Here is a 20,792-nt window from a genome sequence, read left to right on the forward strand (position 1 = left end):
CTTCATCCTAATGACCTTCTCCAACATGTGAGTTTATGCAACACATATCCATTCTCCTAGAGTAGAAGCATGCCATACTCAATATCAACGGCACGTGCAAACTGGGAGCTCAAGGTGACTTGGCCGAGAACGTCAAAAGATCTCAGGTGTCTCTGAGGCCAATCGCACAACATTTCCATGGCCACGTCGATGCACTGAAGAAAAAACACCAATAAAAAGAGAGAGGGTTGTGTAATTAAATAAAACAAAAAATTACGTGAACATAATAAATAATAATGAAAATACACTTACATTATTGGCGAGCCTAGCTGACTTCGTCAATACATCTGCAAACCAATTTTTTGCGTTTGAAATCATCTTCTTCCCGATCTTGTAGCTATCTCTGAAAAAATGAAAAAAGTGAAATATTACAAAAAGCATAGATGATCTTACATGTACTTTAGCAAAATCATAAAAATACTTGGGTTTAAAGAAGGGAAAATTGCAGCCGAGGTACCAAACCTTTCGTTTATTAGCAGACTTTGCCCAAACCTTTAGTTTGTGCCACTGGAGATACCAAACCTTTAAAAAATGTGTGGGGCCAGTCCAAAATGACGGTTTCCGTCTGTTTGACCGCCAAAACCGTCAGTTGACCCCTTTAATGATAATTTCAAGAATTTTCCACAAATAAGTGAAAGGCAACATGGTCATTACACACATTTCCCTCCTCAACATCAAACACGTCCGTTGCAACTTCCTTCCACTCACCATCCACTATGGAACCTGCAAAAACCCACGAAGAAGACGAAACAGGCTTCGAAGAAGACGAACATCCAGTGGAAATTGCAGCCCACATTCGAGGCTCTCTTCCCCAACCCGTGTATGGTAAGTGTCTTCCCTTGTTTTCGGTTTACGGTGTAAAGTTGTATGATTATGAAGTTTCCCTGTTCGATTGTGTTCACATACTGGGAAATTCAAAAATTTCAAGTGATTTTGTGTATTAGAGCGTAATGCTTGTGTAGTATCTTTTCTGCACTTGATCGTTGCTTGAACTGAAAAGGGCTAGGGCTTAATTTCCTTTTTTTCGGTGTTTTTTCAGGGGAAAATTCAAAGTACTTCAGCATACGGCTTCATCATGGTGGAAATTTATTGCAGAAGATGAGAAATTTTGTGTATGAGCATGGGAAAATAAGTTATATAGACTATATCGACCCTGATTTCTTCAATAGATTTCTTTTGGACAATGCCGTGAAGATGTTAGGATATTCTGATAGAATTAGATATCTGTACAAGACGGAGAAGAAAAGAATGAGTGAAGGTTCATTTTGGTTGGTTAAAGACTCAGATTTCATGAATTTAGTGAAGTGGCTTGGTGATAATAGGACAGCTGAACTGTATTGCTTGCCTGTAGTTGAGGTTTTGGAGTTGCCTTGGTATGAAATAGAACAAAAGGATGTTCGAGTGTTTGATTGTGAGACTGGTGAGGAGTTGGTGAAGGTTCAAAAGTCTGGTGAAGCATTGAATGAGCAGCAACCATGTTATGCAATTGAAATTTTTGATGAATCAGTAGAAGGTGATGATCTGTATGTAGTTGATGAAGTGGATGACATGGAAGCAGATGAAGAGGAAGTTTATACAGTGCATGAAACAGAGCATGAGTATACAGAGGTTGATTTTATAGGGGCTGAAGTAGACTCACATGAATCAGAAGTGTATGCTGCTGAACCAGAGAAACCACATGATGTTGAACCACAGTTGAGGTCTGAACATGAGCTGCATGACGCTGAACCACAGCAGCAGGCTCAGCAGGAGCTGCACGCTGCTGAACAAGAGGTGCAGGCTACTGAACATGATGTCGAAGCAGAGGTGCAGCCTGCTAAAATTGATGTGCATGCTTCTGGACCACAGCAGCAGGCTCAGTAGGAGCTGCATGCTGCTGAACAAGAGGCACAAGCTGCTGAACATGAGTTGCATGATGCCGAACCAGAGGTGCAGGCTGCTGAAACTGATGTGGAGTTTGGTGAAGGTCCTGAGCTGGATGATGAATATGAGGAGGATATTTTGGGAGAGGAATTCACTGACTTGGAGTACGAGCAGGAAGAAAATATTGCTGTGGAGGATAATGATGAAAACACATATTTCAGGTTGAGTGAAGGTTTTGACATTGGTGCAAGTGGTGAGCAGGAAGGTGTAAGGGATGTACAGGAAGGGGAGACAGCTGCTGGGAAAGAATCTGGAACAGAATACGAAGACTCCAGTGAGCTTAGAAGCTTACCCAGTGATACCGAGGCTGAGGGATCATTTGCCAGAAGGAAGAATGTGTGCTGGTTTAACCCTGCAACTGATATGGAAGATCCACAGTTCAAGCTAGGTAATGTCCACTGTTCTGTGTAATTTAGTTCTGGTTTAATTCATTTGGATGATAATGTATTCTGGTTTAATTCATTTCTGCCAGGGATGAAATTCGACAACGTCAAGATTCTAAGGAATGCAGTAGTTCAATACTCAGTCAAAAATTCCAGGCAACTGAGATACGTGAAAAATATGAGGACACAGTTGAGAGTTCGATGTCAAGATAATTGTCCTTGGGTTTTGTATGCGTACCAACAACCCGACAAGAGTCTTAGAATTAACACATTTGTAGATGAGCACACATGTACCATGGTGTGGCAAAATAGAAGGGTTAATTCAGATTTTCTGGCAAAGAAGTACTTGAGAAAATTTAGATCTGATCCAAACATTCCAATGAGTAGTTTTATGGAGACTGTGAAAGAGGACTGCATGTATGAGATTTCAAAGCATCAGTTCTACAGGACAAGATCGAAATGTGCAGAAGTTATTAATGGGATTGTAGCTGAGCAGTACAAAATTTTATGGGATTACGGTGAGGAATTGAAGAGAACAAATCCATGCAGTACAGTCCAAATCGAAGGTTCGAGACATACTTTTAAGAGATTGTACATCTGCATAGGGGCTTGTAAGGAAGGGTTTAAGGCTAGGTGCAGGCCAGTTGTTGGGTTGGATGGATGCTTCCTAAAATCTGCAGAAGGTGGACAGTTGTTGGCAGCTGTTGGCATTGATGGTGAGAATTGTATGTTCTCGTTAGCATGGGCAGTTGTGGATGCAGAGAACAAAACAAACTGGCAATGGTTCATAGAATTGTTGGTTGGTGACATAGGGATGCACAACCCTCGAGCTTGGACATTCATTTCCGACAAACAAAAGGGTTTGGTGGATTCCATAAGTCAATACTGTGAAGGAGCGGAGCATATGTGTTGTGCTAGACATCTTTATAGCAATTTCACCTTGGCACACAAAGGTCTGGCACTTAAGAACCTATTTTGGACTACAGCAAGGGCAACAACAGTGCCGGAGTGGAAGAGTGCAATGAATGAGTTAAAAGACATAAGTGAAGAGGCTTACAACTGGTTCCTTGAAAAACCTCCTTCCCAGTGGACCAGATCCCATTTTGAAGAGCATTCAAGATGTGATATTCTTCTTAATAATTTGTGTGAGGCATTCAACTCTTCCATTGTTGTTGCCAGAGACAGGCCCATCATCTCCATGCTAGAGAAAATTCGGCATCAGCAAATGATAAGGATGAATGCAAAAAGGGAAGCGGCAGAGAGGTGGGATCATGCATTCGGGCCAAGAATTGTGAAAATCATTGAAAAGGCTAAGTCTGAGGCAAGGTACTTGAAGGCAGACTATGCAGGCAACCAAAAATTTGAGATAAGCAGCAGAGACGGTTTGAGGTGGAGCGTTGACTTGACAGAACATGCATGTGCTTGCAGAAAATGGCAGCTCACTGGAATACCATGTCCCCATGCAATATCAGGCATGCTTTCAAGGGATATTGGCATATATGAGTACATCGGCCCATGGTATAGCAAGGAGACATACCTGAAATGTTACTCCCCAGTGATCCACCCGATGTCAGGGCCTGAACTGTGGCCAGAATTGGGAAAGCATACTCTCACTCAACCTCAGAAGAGAAAACAGGCTGGCAAACCCAAAAAATTGAGGAAGAGGTCACAGGCAGAGCCACCTACAGGCGTGAAGATGGGAAGGATTGGCATGAAGATGACGTGTAAACGCTGTAGAGGGTCTGGACATAACAAAAGAAGCTGTAAGGAGGCACTGCCTGGTGAAGATAGTTCACAGCAACAGTCTCAACCAACCACACAAGAAGATACACATACCAGATCAACAAAGGGGAAGAGAAAAGCACATTCAACACAAACCTCCAAGTCACAGACAAAGAAGTCCAAGCATAGAGGATCGCAATCTTGAACATCATGTGGTTTCTCTTGTATAGTTACCATTTTGGGGAAATGTTGTGGTTTTTTGTAAACTGAACTGGAAATATATGCTTCCAATGCTGTTTATTTTGTAGATGTAACTGGAATTTTTGATGAAATTGTTCAATGTGATTATAATGTTGATGTCGAATATCTTGCATTATGTTTCTGCTTTACGCCGTTGGTTTCTGAAATTGTATTCGTAAGATCTAATGTGCAGGCGATTATGAAATATATGAGAATGTTTGATACTTCCTATGAACGTATTATCAAACGTTTGGTACCTTTACTGCAATGTTTTTAAAGATTTGGTACTTTGTCTGAAATCATTAGGAAAGGTTTGGTACTGATTCTGTGAATCGTTATAAGGTTTGGTACCTATGGTGCACCTTCTTCAGATAAGTTTGAAGTGTAATCTGCTATTTTAATTTCACATTTGACATAGAGGCCAGGAAAATATCGTTAAATTTCAAGTCAAAATGTACAACACAAATTTTCCTTTTTTACATATGCATTTTACAACATCTAGCACATGGCTCCATTTTGAAACCCTAAGCTCAAATTTCTGGAACAAAAACTAAAATCCTACAATCTGACCCTACATACCTAGGAACAAACCCATTTTGCAAACACTCCACACACAAAGCCGAAGAGCCAAATCTTCCACACATTTGGTCTTCTTGCTTCAAGGGTGTCAATTTCAGCTTCCATTTCCCTCCTAGATCGTAATAGACCAGGAATCAGTTCCTTCGACCTCTCACACATCGGAGGATCACACCACATAAAGAAGGTGCATCCACCCACATCTTGGCTTCGAGGACAAGTGAGAAATCTTCTTCTCGGGTTCAAGTTTGTCCACGAGGTCTTCATCTGCACTGGGGAACCACATCTGCATACATTTCCCTCCATCTTCTTGCTGACTCTTTTTACTACCTGTGAGAGAGAAGGTAGGTAATAAATAGTGATAAAGAAATGGAGGGAAATAAACAGTGAAGTTTTTAGTTGAGGAGGGAAATGTGTGTAATGAACATGTTGCCCTTCACTTATTTGGGAAAAATTCTTGAAATTATCATTAAAGGGGTCAACTGACGGTTTTGGCGGTCAAACAGACGGAAACCGTCATTTTGGACTGGCCCCACACATTTTTTAAAGGTTTGGTATCTCCGGTGGCACAAACTAAAGGTTTGGACAAAGTCTGCTAATAAACGAAATGTTTGGTACCTCGGCTGCAATTTTCCCTTTAAAGAATTTGATCAAAATGAGGAAAGTATTATTGATGAAGAATCAGCTGGAGAGAGAGAGAGAGAGAGAGAGAGAGAGAGAGAGTTGCAAACTATCGAGGCAACTTCCAAGTAATTTCCCTTTATTCTATCAGTTAATCATTAATAAAGAGAATATTTGCTCTTTTTTTAATGAGAAAAGACGATATATGTTGTTAACCTCTCAATTCATATTTGGGTTTAATTTCTCATGTTGATAGGATAAGACAATAATCTGGTCTCACCAGTCACCACGAGATTTTAAATTAATGTGAAAGACTTACATTAAGTAGCATTTTGATGATATTTCTAACACATTATATATGGAATATAGAAAAACCAGCTTACAGTTAGTGTTGGAGGACAAGCTTCAGGGTTCGATAACCTAAAATGTTATGGGAAATGTAAGTGTGAGAATGCTAGTGTATAAATGAAATACTCAATTTAGGTAAATATATGAAAACACAATCTAAATTGATGAACTATTATTCTAAATGTAAAACACAAATGAAAATTTTATTGAGCTAATATAGCACGAGCAATACCATCCTTAAATAGCTATATAATATTCAAAACATTGGATATGACTCTTGAAAGGCAGTGCCATTCAGGTTTCTTCATATGAAAATAGACAGGACATAATAAAAGTAAAATTATAGCAAGCATTTTCTTTACGCCGAAGGCATTGTTAAAGTTCACAAGTTAATATCCATATGGACAAGTTCAAATTAAACGAAAAGAAATATCGTCTCTTTTAAACAATCACTGTTTAAAAGAGTACAAATGATCTATGATCGTTATTGAACTGATCAACGAGGCTTGATGGTAGGGAAGACGTCTCTATCAAGATTACTTCCAGGGAAATTGTTGGAGACATGAGTGGACTGAAGAAGATGGGGCTGAGGCTGAGGCTGAGGATTCAGAAGTCACTGTATTTGAGTTTAACTCCAATGTAGTGTTGTCACGTTCTGGAAGCTTTGAAGATATGTTTTCGAGCTCTCTCACCACTTCCAACATAGAAGGTCTATCCTTTGTTTTATCTTGAGAACACCTGATGGCCAATTGCATAAATTTCTTTATACACTCTGAAGGATATGGCCCCATACTCTCGTCTATGATGGAAAACATCGTTTCAGATTGACATGACATGTTAACTTGTAAGCACATATTGTGGAAATTAATGAAATGATGTGATAAAAGACAAAACAAGAACTTAAATGCCTATAATGCTTGTTCACACAAGTTAGAAATTCATAAATCTATTGTATGATCCTTCTCATTCATCCCATCAAGCAAGCATATGATCCTAAAAATAAAAAAAAGGCAAAACTTTATATGAAATCCTCAATAGGGTTTAGCATAGTGAAATGCTATGATACCTCTCTAACAAGGTTCCTTCCATGAGATATAGGCTGCATCCCTGTTAAGAGATCTAGAAATACTACACCAAGGCTATAAACATCGTTTTTCTCTGTCAACTTATGGGCCAAAAAGTATTCTGGATCAAGATAACCCTGCATATAAGTAAAAACATTGTTTTAATACCAAAGGGATATGAAAAGAGAACGCGAAAATAATTGTTGTTATCAGGACGATAAGAGAAACTAATCAACCTAAATATGCCAAATGAAAATTTCTAAGATACACTTTCTCAAATATCTAAGCTTGACACCCTCTAGTAAGTTGGTCATCCTAACATCACTTTTTATTCTGTACTAATATTGGTTTTTAAGTTTAATGCTTGAGTAGAATTTTAAAGAGAACGATGTCTTTGAAGAATATTTAAAATGTCTAAACAATGTATCGCTTGAACATCATTCCATCAACCTCGTAGTAATCCTCTTGAGTTGCTCTCTTAAGGGATCTGATTGAGTTAGAAACAAATTATTGTTTTTCAGCCAGTCCGAAACCAGGTAAAGGAGGGTTTTAGTAGTTTACATCTAGAATAAACTTTTTGACAAATTTATGACATAAAACCTAGTACAGTGGCAAAAATAAAATTCCTGTAGACAGCTCAAAATTTATTGGGAACGAGCCTTTCGGTCTGTTCATTTCAATATTTTTTATGAAGTCCCCGAATCCATAGGTAGAGTTCATCTTACTGGTGTTCCTTTCACATTGGTGGAGATATGTGCTTCTGTAACTCCTTTTACATCTGATACTGGTGCAAGCCTTGAGATTCCAAAATTAGATACTTTAGCTGTCCACTTGAAGTCCAATAATATGTTGTTTGCCTTGATATCACGATGAATGAGAGGAGGATCAGCTTCTGTATGGAGGTAAATAATTTTTCTTGCCGAACCTAGTGCAATATGCAATCTGGTCGCGAGACTTAGAGGTGATCTATCTCTAGCTATTAACATGAGTGAAATTTTATATATAACTGAATAAACAAGACTGATTAGAAATACAATCACAGGCAATAAGAAGAATGGATCATTACCAGATAGGAGGTCATGTAATGAGCCGTTTGGTATGAACTCATATACCAACATCTGTATGCACAAACAAGACAAAAGAAAGAATAAACTAATATTAGATGAAGTTCATTCATGAACTGATCAAGGTAAGTTCACTTCAAGTACTGATATACAAAAGATATATTTGAGATTGAATTGTACCTATTCGTCATCCTCATCACAATATCCGACCAATGAAACCAGATTTCTGTGATGTAAAGGAGACAAGATTTCTATCTCGGTGTAGAACTCTTTGTCACCCTGCAGAGAACCTTGTTGTGCATGCTTTATAGCAACAACTGTGCCATCTGCTAAAGTACCTTTAAAGGCCTTTCCGTATCCTCCTTCGCCAACTTGAATAGCAATGCTAAATCTGCTTGTTGCTTCTTGCAACTCTTTAAAGCTGAATGCCTTCACTCCATCCATTATTATTGTAACTTTTTCGACTAATAAACTAATAAGAAGTATGGATAGAAGTCATGTATAATCTAAATAAATAAAAGACTTGTTAATGAGAATAATAAAGTGCGACTCACATGATTTATCTTTCACAGGATTGGGTGGGAGCTGCTGATTCTTCTTTAAGAATAAAAGTACGACACTTAGAAGTACCATGCTGGCATAGAAGATGGACTCCAACACGATTCCAGCCAAGGTGCCTTTGCTCATTCCTTTACCTTTTAAAGATGGGAGTCGTACTTCAGTAATAGAATATTCAATTCAACTCAATCCAATTTTAGAGCAAAGATTGCTTTTACTGAGAAGTACCAGTAAAAATTGGCTCACCATTTAAATAATTAAAATAAGGTCCATTGGTAGTAAAATTAAGTAGTTCATAAGGGCCAAATTTATCATCCCCAGGTAGATCGAAGGTAGCAATTCCTGCAATCCGTTGAATCTCACTTTTGTTAAATTCATGAGAATTATTGGTTAATTGTGGGAAGAACTTCAAGAACATTCTTAACCTTGGACCCTCTTCCCAAGCTAGTGAGTCAATGAAAAGCTGATAAGGATACAACTTAACATTTCCTGTTATGTACTCGTTGAATTGATTTCAGTATGGAGGAAAGTCGGACATGCTAGGACTTCTCAACCGGAGTCCTACCCCAAAAGGCATTGCACAAAAGCAATTAGCTGGATATATTCGTAGCAAGTAGGACAAGAAGATGGACAATTTAACTCTTATTTGTTCACGATGGTGGCTGTATCTTCATCTTCTTAATTAGACCCACAAAGAAGACCGATGTTTCTTTGAATTGCATTTTGACAAACAGGATTTCCACGAAGCCTAAAATTTCAACATTTTGGATTCATCAGAATGTCATAGGATTATGCAACCATTTTTCTTCTGCTACTAACAAATTTAATCATGTTTCCATTTTTAGTTGCTCGAGGAATCAGAGGAACTAATATAGGTAACAAATGATGTTGATAATATACAAATAGAGACTCACATTAGTGTCACATTTGGAGGGACTTCTAGGACACCAGAAATATCTGAAAGCAAATTGTCTTGAAAATTTCTGCAAAGTGATATTCCAGATTAAGTATACTTCGATAATATGTACAAAACAAAGAAAAGTTAAATATTTTCATCCGAAAAGCATAGATTACGGCATTTTTGGACACTGAAAGAATTGCATGCCGTGATGAGATTGATTATTCAAATATGGGTTCCCGAAAGAGAGATATAATGCGCTATTTGAGATAAGTTCTTAAATTACAAAGCATATAAAATTTGACAATTGGGAAGACAAGTTTTGTGCAGACAGAAAAATTGATGTTATTGTTGCGGAAGCTCTCTCAAAAGATCTTCAAACGGTGGTTTTCCAGGCTCAATCCAACGTATCTTTCTCTACCAACAACCAATCCAAACGGCTCTAAACTACAACCAAATTGATTCACCTTGGTTGCTATTCAATCTTACTCACGTAGGACAAGAAAGGATGATGATTTATCGCCACAAAAGCTAAGAGAAGACACCACAAAGGTATACTATGAAAGAACCACCAATTGCACACGTTATACCAGCGTTCTGGACACTTCTGGACACCTTTTTTCTCACACAAAAGGGGATAGCTGGGATTCTCTTGTTTCTTCTCTCAAAATCACACAATCATCATATCAAAGTGGCTAGGGTTATAGCCAAATATATACTCTAGGGTTAGGCTTTAAGTTGGGCCATTAAAGGGGTAAACGGGCCAAGATTCAAGTCATCCATAAGGAATACAATTGGGCCGGGTGTAGCTCATGTACTTGGTTGTTGGACTTATTTCATTCATCGGCTTATGCCTATGAAATAATATTAACCCACGTTAACATCATAGCCCGAAATTTACTGGGTATCAAAAACCCAACAGTTATCAAACCTTACATTTCAAGTTTTGAGTCAGAAGTAAAAGTTTTGTCCTTCCAAATGGTAGACGGAACAGATCCGCTCAGCAAAATATTATTCAACCTCCTATGTGAAAAACCCCATTATTCTCAAGCACAAGATAATGAGAAAAATCTACCATCATGAGAACCCAAAAAAAGTCTAAAAAGCTGCAATTCTTTACAGTTTCTGGAGACGAGGAAGTCCAAAGAAATTGGAGGGAATAGATCCGTTAAGCTGATTCTTCGACAGATTACTGGAAAATTGTCGTACAATGAAGCGATGTATTAGCAAAAAAGTGCTATAATTTCTCATTATGGCAGCATACAGATTGTTACTTACATGGTTGTGATATTGAGAGTCTGTTTACCGGTATGTTTTCCGTAAGTTCATTCTTGCTAAGATCTCTGTAACAGGAAGAGAACAATTATATTCAAGAACAAAGCAGGCTGGTTTTATTTTTTCCCATCAATGCAAGACTTGTACTTGATATCATGTCACTTAGGGACAGATTTTCTAAATGGATCTTATAGACGTACAAGTAAAGAAGGCTTCGTATGCCACTGAGATCAGGTACTTTTCCTCGCAAATTGCAATTCCTTAGACTCCTGCTTGAATAAAAATGATTTACTATTTTATGGATGCAAATATATTGTCTTCTCTTCCTACTATATACAAGTAAAAACGTGGTCATCAAAGTTTAGGGTCTAAAATAGAGTCAAATTTTATGACACGTGCAAGTTGATGAGAAAAAAATAAATGAAGATAAAGGACTTACAACTTTATGAGCTTGGACATGTTTCCATAAGAGTTGGGAATCACACTCCCCTCAAAGTTATTATTGTTAAGCTGACTGCAATACGTAGACGAGGGCAACAAATTAATAAAGACGAAAACGATTTATCTGATAGAGCAACCAGTCCTTGGACTGGAAAAAACTGAAGTCCTAAAATCGGAATATACAGAATTGTCAAGTTCGGCATTTGTGAATACTCTGGTGGGAGATATCCTGCTAACTTCTTGTTATCCAAAAGGCTGTCATAGTTCACGTATTAATGCGTAGAACATAACAACTATGGTGCACTGCACCTATTCAGAGCATTCGTTCTTTACAGCCAAAATTAGTACAACATTACAATTTAAAACATGGAACTTACAAGTGTTTAAGAAGAGGAAGGGCCAAAAGCTCAGGAGGAAGCTGGCCACTAATTGAATGGTTGTTCACGTGGCTGCATTTTCATTGATGTTAAAATATGCTTAAATATTCTGTAACTATAAATACACTTGGGAAACTCACAAATGTTGAACTTTGAGCAAGTTTACAAATGATTTTGGTATTGATCCAGATAACCGGTTCCGGTCCAACTGAAATATATTCAAGTTTGGAAGATAACCAAGTTCATCAGGTAATGGCCCCGATAGTTGATTTCCACTCAAAAGCCTGCAATATAGAACAAAAGTTGTTAGAGATTCTCATAGTGTAAATCACATCTCAGCTGGGAGGACTGGAGTAGTTGGTTGGTTAGACTAAGAATTGCTTCTAAAAGCTGTGACTATCCATTTGAAATGGAAGTTTTCATCTTGAGATTTGTATGATAGCATTTATTATAAAAGACATAGCGACGAATTGAATTAAATGTTGAAAAATGACTCATGATGCCAACCCCTAACTTATTGAACAAAAGGCCTAGTTTATTTTATTTCCATCTAAAAGACTTCTGAGAACACCATGCCATATACCAGTTTCTCTTACCTGTTGATTGAATAAAAAATAACATGATTCATCATTTAAAATTTTGAAAACCATTCAGTAAACAAGAAATTCATTTAGCAGAGTCAAAGGTATATAAAATCTAGACAATCGAAATACAGGAGCTCAAGAGCAGTAATGGTGCCAATCTCCTTCGGAATGCTGCCACTGATATTGTTCCACATAAAGTTCCTGACATCAAAGTGAGGAACTGATATCGAAAATCCCCCAATACATAACACAATATAAGATAAAAAAATCTGTGAAGACTCACAATCTTTTCATATGAACTAGCCGACTCAGGAGCTAATATACCAGAGAGGTTAGTGTGCATCAAACGCCTGCATAACCAGGTGAAGGGAATAAGTTCTTTTTCAAAAGCACCATAAGCTTCCAAGTCCTAGTTGATATTATGCAACTTAAGTGGACGATAAGAAGGTAGCAACCAAATAATCCAAGGAAACTGTTTTCCATCGTATTCAAATGGGTGTAATACTGTCAAAATGTTCTAGGTAAAAGGAAGGTCTAACATTGGAAAGAAGCATTAAATAGTGAAGTACGTACAATTCTTGAATGTGCATATATCCATCACTTGAGTTTGTGTAGCATATCACACCATTCCAATTCAAGGCACACGGGTCTTTTTTCTTATCCCAGTTGCCGAGATTTTTCCAGGGGTCAGTTAGGTGGCTACGAACTGCTAGTAAAGCGGAAACTGGAGTAGTCACAATGATAGATTGAAACACACTTGTTACATAGTTAATACAATATATATGTATGCAGGCAAGATTCTAAAAGCCTACAGAAAAAGTGGATTGATTAGTGAAGACAAGAATAGCAAACAGAAAACCTTCCCGGGGATCTGTGATTTGTTGTCCATAAGCAAGTCGAGCAGAAACACACGATGAAAGAGCAAGAAATATTGCTATGAAATATAATGTTCTCCGAGCCATCTGCAGGTTAAACAACAAGAAGAAGATGCTAAAATGTTTATTCCAACTTCCAACTAAAACATAAATACATAAACTGAGGAAGAATTTGGTCCAAAGCGGTTTACAGGCAAGAAGAAACAACTAAGTGAGGCTAAAGGGATAGGCGAGTAGCTAAAGGGATATTTTATTGTATATGAAAATGAAACTCAAAAAAATTCTGTAAAATTCGAAAAAGTCGAATATCATACTGATTCTGCTGACCTTAGTTTAAATAATATAAAAATAATATCAATTCATGACCGGACTTTTTTTGTCTAATAGCTAAGAGAAAATTATACAACGGTTGAATATTTCGTAACATTTCATCTTTATTTATTTTTTAACAATGTGAAGTCTATTTTCAACGTCTTTAAGTAATTTGGGAGATCTTGCGCTAATTTTTTTTTTTTTTTTTTTTTTTTCCTTTCCATGAGTCGGACATAATGTTGATCTTTCTTTTTATTAAGAAATATAAGATCATTTATTATTTATTAAGGGTAAAATAGTCCTTTTTAGTTTTCTTTATTTAGCCTATATATATTCTCTTTGTATATAGGTTAAACCATCTTTTAGCATTCAATTAAGTACGTATTATCAATGAAACCCTAGCCTCCTCCTTTTTCTTCTTTATTTTCTTTGGATTGTTTAACATGGTATCAGAGCCAGATTCCATGGGACAAAACTTAATCTCAAACACAAAATTATTTCTGGTATTTCTGCAATTTGTTATTTCTGCAATCTGGTATTTTTTTTTCATTATGGCTACTGAAAGAAACGATTCGCTTCAGTCTGTGAGTGTGAGGTTGGATGGAAAGAATTATTCGTATTAGATTTACGTGATGAGAAATTTTCTTAAGGATAAAAAGATGTGGGGATTCATTAGTGGAACTTCTGTGAAACTTGAGAATACCAATAAAGGTTATTTTGCTTTGATAGATGTTTGGGAATCAAACAATTCAAAAATTATTACTTGGATTAACAACTCTGTGGAGCATTCTATAGTTAGAGAGTTGGCGAAGTATAAGACAGCAAAGGAGGTTTGAGATCATCTGCAAAGATTATTCACTCAGTCAAATTTTGCAAAGTAGTATCAATTGGAGAATGATATACGAGTTCTTCATCAGAATAATATGAGTATTCAGGAGTTTTATTCTGCTATGACAAATCTTTGGGATCAATTGGCCCTTACAGAATTGACGAAATTAAAGGCTTGTGCTGCCTATATTACTCGTAGAGAGCAGCAACGGTTGGTACAATTTTTACGGAACTTCAGAGTGATTTTGAAGGACTCAGAGGTTCAATTTTGCATCGTTCTCCACTTCCTTCTATTGACTTAGTTGTCAGCGAGTTATTGGCTGAAGAAATACGTCTTAAGTCTTATACTGAAAATGAAATTCTTTTTGCTTCTAATCCTTCTGTATTAGCAGTGTCTCCTAAGCCATCATCTAATAATCAAAATAAGCCTTACACAAGGGTTGTCTTTGACGAGTGCAGTTTCTGTAAGCATAAAGGTCATTGGAAGGCTCAGTGTTCTAAGTTGAGACAGTCGAATCAATTACAGCAGCAATCTCAAGCTTGGACACCTGGCAACCAATCATGATCTAATGCTCATAGACCACCACAATCTAATACTGCAGCACTAGCTTCATCAGGTCCTTTCACTGATCCTAGTACTTTGGTTGAGCAATTTCAGAAGTTTCTCTCCTTACAGCCTTAAGCTATGTCTGCTTCTTCCATAAGTCAGTTGCCTCATAGTTCTTCAGGTATGTCACATTCTGTATGAGTCTTGGATTCTGGTGCTTCACATCATATGTCTCCAGATTCTTCGTCTTTTGCTTCTGTGTCCCCTTCGTTCTCTATTGTTGTCATGACTGCTGATGGCACTCCTATGCCATTAGCAAGTGTTGGTTCTGTTGTCACACCTCACTTGTCCCTCCCTAATGTTTATCATATTCCGAAACTCACATTAAATCTTGCTTCTGTTGGTCAGTTATGTGATTCTGGTAATTTAGTCACATATTCCTCTTCTTCTTGTTATGTGCAGGATCTGCAGTCTCAGAAGCTGATTGGGACAGGCCGTAGGAAGGGTGGACTATATATTTTGGATGAGCTAAAAGTGCCAGTTGCTGCTGCCGCTACTAGTATTGATTTGTCTTCGTTTCGTTTGAGTCCTTCTTCTAGTTTTTATTTATGGCATTCTCGTCTAGGTCATGTTTCGTCGTCTCGTTTGAGATTTTTAGCTTCTACAGGGGCTTTAGGAAAGTTATACCTTTGTGATATTTCTGATTGTAGTGGATGCAAACTGACAAAATTTTCAACTTTACCTTTTAATCGAAGTATTTCTGTTTCTTCTTCTCCATTTGATTTGATTCATTCTGATATATGGGGGCCTTCTCTTATTGTCACAAAAGGAGGGTCTCGATATTATGTTTCTTTTATTGATGATCGCTCTCGTTATTGTTGGGTTTATTTAATGAAACATCGTTCTGAATTTTTTGAGATATACTTAGTCTTTCCTGCTCTTGTTAAAACTCAACATTCAGCTGTTATCAAATGTTTTAGGTGTGATTTGGGTGGGAAATACACTTCTAATAAATTTTGTGAGCTGCTTGCTTTAGATGGAACTATTCACCAAACTTCGTGTACAGATACTCTTGAGCAAAATGGTATTGCTAACAGAAAATATAGGCACATTGTTGAAACTGCTTGTTCTCTTTTGTTGTCTGCATCTGTCCCTAGTGTGTTTTGGGGTGAAGCTGTTCTTACTACTGTAGGTTTGATTATTACAATTCCATCTTCTCATATTTCAGGGTTTTCTCCTTTCGAAAAGTTGTATGGGTATACCCCTGATTATTCTCTCTTTAGAGTTTTTGGTTGTACTTGTTTCGTTCTTCGTCCTCATGTAGAACGCAGTACGTTGTCATCTCGATCTGCTAATTGTGTCTTTCTTGGTTATGGTGAAGGTAAAAAGGGGTATCATTGTTTTGATCTAATAACTCAGAAACTTTATGTGTCTCGTCATGTTATTTTTCTCGAGCATATACCTTTCTTTTCTATTCCATCCACTACTCATAGTCTGATAGATCTGATCTTATTCGTATAGTCCTTTTTTTAACAATCCTGATAGTTTGTCTTCTCAGGAGCCTGCTACTTCAAATGTTCATTCTCATGTTCCTACCCCATTGTCTTTACAACCAATTCGTACTAATCATTCCGCAGCAACTGACACTTTACTCTTCGACACACATGAAGCGTTCTCTTCTCCTACGGTCCCTCAAGCTCCATCTGAGATTGTGGATCCGCCTCTACGTCAATCCATATGCATTCGTAAGTCTACAAAGTTACCAGATTTTGTTTATTCTTCATCCTTTTCTACCTTTTTAGCTTCTATTCATTGTCTCTCTAAGCTCTCTTCCTATAAAGAGGCAATTCTTGATCCTCTTTGGTAACAAGCTATGGATGAGGATCTTTCTGCTTTGCATAAGACTGGTACTTGGGATTTGGTTACTTTACCTTCTGGTAAGAGTGTTGTTGGTTGTCGTTGGGTGTATAAGATCAAGACTAATTCTGATGGGTCAATTGAGCGATACAAAGTTAGGTTGGTTGCAAAGGGATACTCTCAACAGTATGGTATGGATTATGAGGAGACATTTGCTCCTGTTGCAAAAATGACTACTATTCGTACTCTTATTGTAGTAGCTTCGGTTCGTCAGTGGCGTATCTCTCAACTTGATGTTAAAAATGCCTTCCTGAATGAAGATCTTCAAGAAGAGGTTTATATGGCACCCCCTCCTGGTGTTTCACAAGATTCTGGGTATGTTTGCAAGCTCAAGAAAGCGTTGTATGGTCTCAAACAAGCACCCCGTGCTTGGTTTGAGAAATTTTCTGTTGTGATCTCTTCCATTGGATTTGCTTCTAGTAGTCATGTTTCTGTTCTTTATATGTTGATGACATGATTATTACTGGTGATGATATTGATGGTATTTCAGTTTTGAAGACAGAGTTAGCTAGACAGTTTGAAATGAAAGATTTGGGTTCTCTACGATATTTCTTGGGTATTGAGGTAGCCTTCTCACCGTATTGAGGTAGCCTTCTCACCCAGAGGTTATCTTCTTTCTCAGTCGAAATATGTTGCAGATATTCTTGAGTGGGCAAGACTTACTGATAATAAGATTATTGATACTCCAATTGAGGTTAACGCGAAGTATTCTTCTTCTGACGATTTACCTTTGTCAGATCCTACTTTATACCGTACTATTGTTGGGAGCTTGGTATATCTCACTATTACTCGTCCAGATATTGCATATGCTGTTCATATTGTTAGTCAGTTTGTTTCTTCTCCCACTTCAGTTCATTGGGTAGCTGTTCTTCGCATTTTGCGATATCTTTGGGGTACAGTCTTTCAGAGTCTGTTACTTACATCCACCTCCTCCTTGGAGCTACGTGCATACTCTGATACTGATCATGGCAGTGATCCCACAGATCGCAAGTCTGTTACTGGTTCTGTATCTTTTTGGGTGATTCTCTTATTTCTTGGAAAAGCAAGAAACAATCTATTATTTCTCAATCTTTCACCGAAGCAGAATATCGTGCTATGGCATCTACTACTAAAGAGATTGTTTGGTTACGTTGGTTACTTGCAGATATGAGAGTTTTTCTTTCTCATCCCACTCCTATGTATTGCGATAACCAAAGTTCTATTCAGATTGCTCACAACTCGATTTTTCATGAACGAACTAAGCACATTGAGATCGATTGTCATCTTACTCGTCATCATCTCAAGCATGACACAATTATTTTGCTCTTTGTTTCTTTTTCTTTGCAGTTCGCAGATTTTTTTTACCAAGTTGCATTCTATTTCTCATTTTCGTTTTCTAGTTGGCAAACTCTTGATGCTTGTAGCTGCCGTATCGTGAGTTTGAGGGGAGATGTTAAGAAGTATATGATTATTTATTATTTATTAAGGGTAGAATAGTCCTTTTTAGTTTTCTTTGTTTAGCCTATATATATTCTCTTTGTATTTAGGTTAAACTATCTTTTAGTATTCAATTAATTATGTAGTATCAGTGAAGCCCCAGCCTCCTCCTTTTTCTTCTTTATTTTCTTTGGATTGTTTAACACTTTTAACACTCATATTCATCACAATTTAAATTATAGTGATTACGTTGATATCATATCAGCAGAAATCAGACAAAAAAACGTGCTAGAAATTTCGGACGGGGTATTCTGAAAGTGAGTTCAATTAAAAAATTTGAATGTTGTACATTCATTTATTCCAAATCCTGAGATCTCATGTTATAAAAAACCATAAGGTTAACACCTTTGTAACTGCAGTTGGAGGAGAGAGAGAACGAGTCATCTCGACCTCATCCTAATACAGAAAACTACGCTTATTTATTGCAAATAATTTCGTCAACCACTCACTTCACCAGCTTCTTGCGAATCTTCATGGAGCACGAAGATCTATAAAAACTGCCAAGGATAAAAAAACTATGCTTCAAGTTTCTCTTTCTATTTGTGGGGCATGTTCCTTTTAATGTTTTGTAGTGGCTGGATTAGGGGGATAGGGCAGAATGGAGGGAAGAAGTAAACTCGTCCCAGAGTAAAGAAAGGAAACCGGATAACTAGGCGTCCTAGAGAACATTGAACAAAATTACTCTGTTCTCTGATTTTGATCGTTTAAATACATTGTAGAAGCATAAATTCATACCTCAGGAAGTTTCTGCCGAAATACAACATCAAGTCGAGCATTCATTGTGTCTCACATACAATGTTCCCATCTTGTGAAGCCAAAACCACGCCTCCTATATATTTAAAGCCATAAATGTACAAGTAATAAGGAAGGAAAGAAAAATTAAACGAGCTATAGAAATAAACTATATATTCTACAAATGAAGGTAGAATACTCTCTAGAACACTAGGATTTAGCAATAGCAAACAGATTAAGAAAGAGATAGAAATATTTCTCCCAGAAGGAGCATAAGAGTCGGCACCACTGTGGTGGTGGAAGATAGACATGATTGTCAATGGTAATAGAAGGTGCTTTCACTTCAGCTTTCTCAGCATATTACTTCTTTGCATCTTCCAGGTATGTGCATGAATTTAATCAAAACAGAGCAAGTGAAAGTGAGATGATAATTTAGTTGAATGCTGATACCGTGTCTTTGAAATGAATTTCAGTCTTTGGTTGATTGCTTGACTTTTCAATATATTGTATCTATTTGTATTGTCAAATGCTATTTCTTAATAAAATTCTACACTATTAAACTTGCACCAACAGGTAGAAATAAAGAACTTGAATTCGTTGTCATCAGTGAGTAGGGCTATTGATTTTGAGACATCAAGACTGGTGCTCTTCATAGTCAAGATCAGCCTGATCAAATTGTACAAGAAACCTGTCACTGGGAAGGAGGCGCCCAGGTTATATCATTTTGTTCTCACTGAGCTCGAATCGAGTATTATTGCAAATCACCTCATTGTGCTTTAATAATTTTTCTTCTTTGAGCTCGAATCGAGTACTACTACAAATTGGTGATTGCCAATTCTTTATGAAAAATAGAGAGACAGTGGTTTGGTTGTTTATAATGAGGATTTTTGGCTTCCACTTCAAAATGGTTGTACAAAAGTCACCTATTTGGATTTCGCGAACTGCAAAATAACAGATTTTATTTCAATTTAAGGTTATAATTTATTGTAATTTTTATTTATTATTTATTTTTTTGATTTTTTTTTTTGGGATATTGATTAAGAAACAATATGAAAACTAGTAAAATCTTAAGGTTTCACTATATGAAAAGAAGAATTTCGGTGAGATTGTATGATATGAATGAGTAATTATGAACTTGAATGGAGAGATTATGGAAATGATATAAATTTCAGGATTTGAAAGAGGAAAAGAGATCTGGGGGCGAGACTGTGATTTTATGCACTAGTGTCGTGATTTTATTAATTATATAAGAGGCAGGTGTTGAAGAGAGGTGATAAATGATTTATCATTTATACAATTTTTTCCCCCAGTATTTGTAGAATATAAAAGTTAAAAGGTGAAAATGGTAAACTTTTGATAAAATGTGTGTTGTATAATGCACTATTTGTTCATGCATCCTATACATTCTTTCAAGAAAATAATTTTCCACGAAAATTAAAAATCTTTACTTGTTATAAATGGTAAGTTTATTGGGGTTTATTAGTGAATGACAATTGTACCCCTATAGTCCTAGAAATTATTATCGTTATATCCATGATTCTGCCATATAAATATAGGGATTTTGGTTCTTAATAAAATACATACAATCTATTGACGTCTTCCTATTTTCTTCTCTTTTCATAACACGTTGTAAGTACGATAGCTTAATTTTTTAAAGTTTAATAAATGTAGTAATTTTTTTTATAAGTATAAATATTTATTACATGTACCAAAATTAATTTCGTGGCAAGTGAATTTTTTCGATGTACATATACATCATAATCGAGTTGTTTATTCTCCCCGGCTTTTCATTTGTATGCATATTAATTTTAATTCACGTTTGTATGTATAATTTGCACACATATTATTTCATGTCTTTTGATTCATACACAATCAATTTTGTCACATATTATTCACATATTTATTCTGTCTTTTGAATCTGCCACATATTAGGTCTACCTTTGATTTTTTTAAATGTGGAATTCATGTGAATGTTTAGTATCTTTTGCATAT

At 36.8% G+C, this 20,792-nt stretch overlaps 1 protein-coding gene and 1 pseudogene across 1 annotated transcript; one reads left to right on the forward strand and one right to left on the reverse strand.

Annotated features, from left to right (window-relative positions):
- Window positions 1-297: 297 nt before the first annotated feature.
- On the reverse strand, window positions 298-12,415 carry LOC111381470 (annotated as a pseudogene).
- Window positions 12,416-17,045: 4,630 nt separating this feature from the next.
- On the forward strand, window positions 17,046-18,721 carry LOC111381471 (uncharacterized mitochondrial protein AtMg00810-like). The gene is made up of 4 exons (XM_023005259.1): window positions 17,046-17,156; window positions 17,215-17,598; window positions 17,640-18,005; window positions 18,653-18,721. Exons 1-4 carry the CDS (start codon window positions 17,046-17,048, stop codon window positions 18,719-18,721), a joined length of 930 nt encoding a protein of 309 aa, XP_022861027.1.
- Window positions 18,722-20,792: the final 2,071 nt, after the last annotated feature.

The sequence above is a fragment of the Olea europaea genome, unplaced genomic scaffold (genome assembly GCF_002742605.1).
Source record: "Olea europaea var. sylvestris unplaced genomic scaffold, O_europaea_v1 scaffold231, whole genome shotgun sequence".
Lineage (NCBI taxonomy): Eukaryota > Viridiplantae > Streptophyta > Magnoliopsida > Lamiales > Oleaceae > Olea > Olea europaea.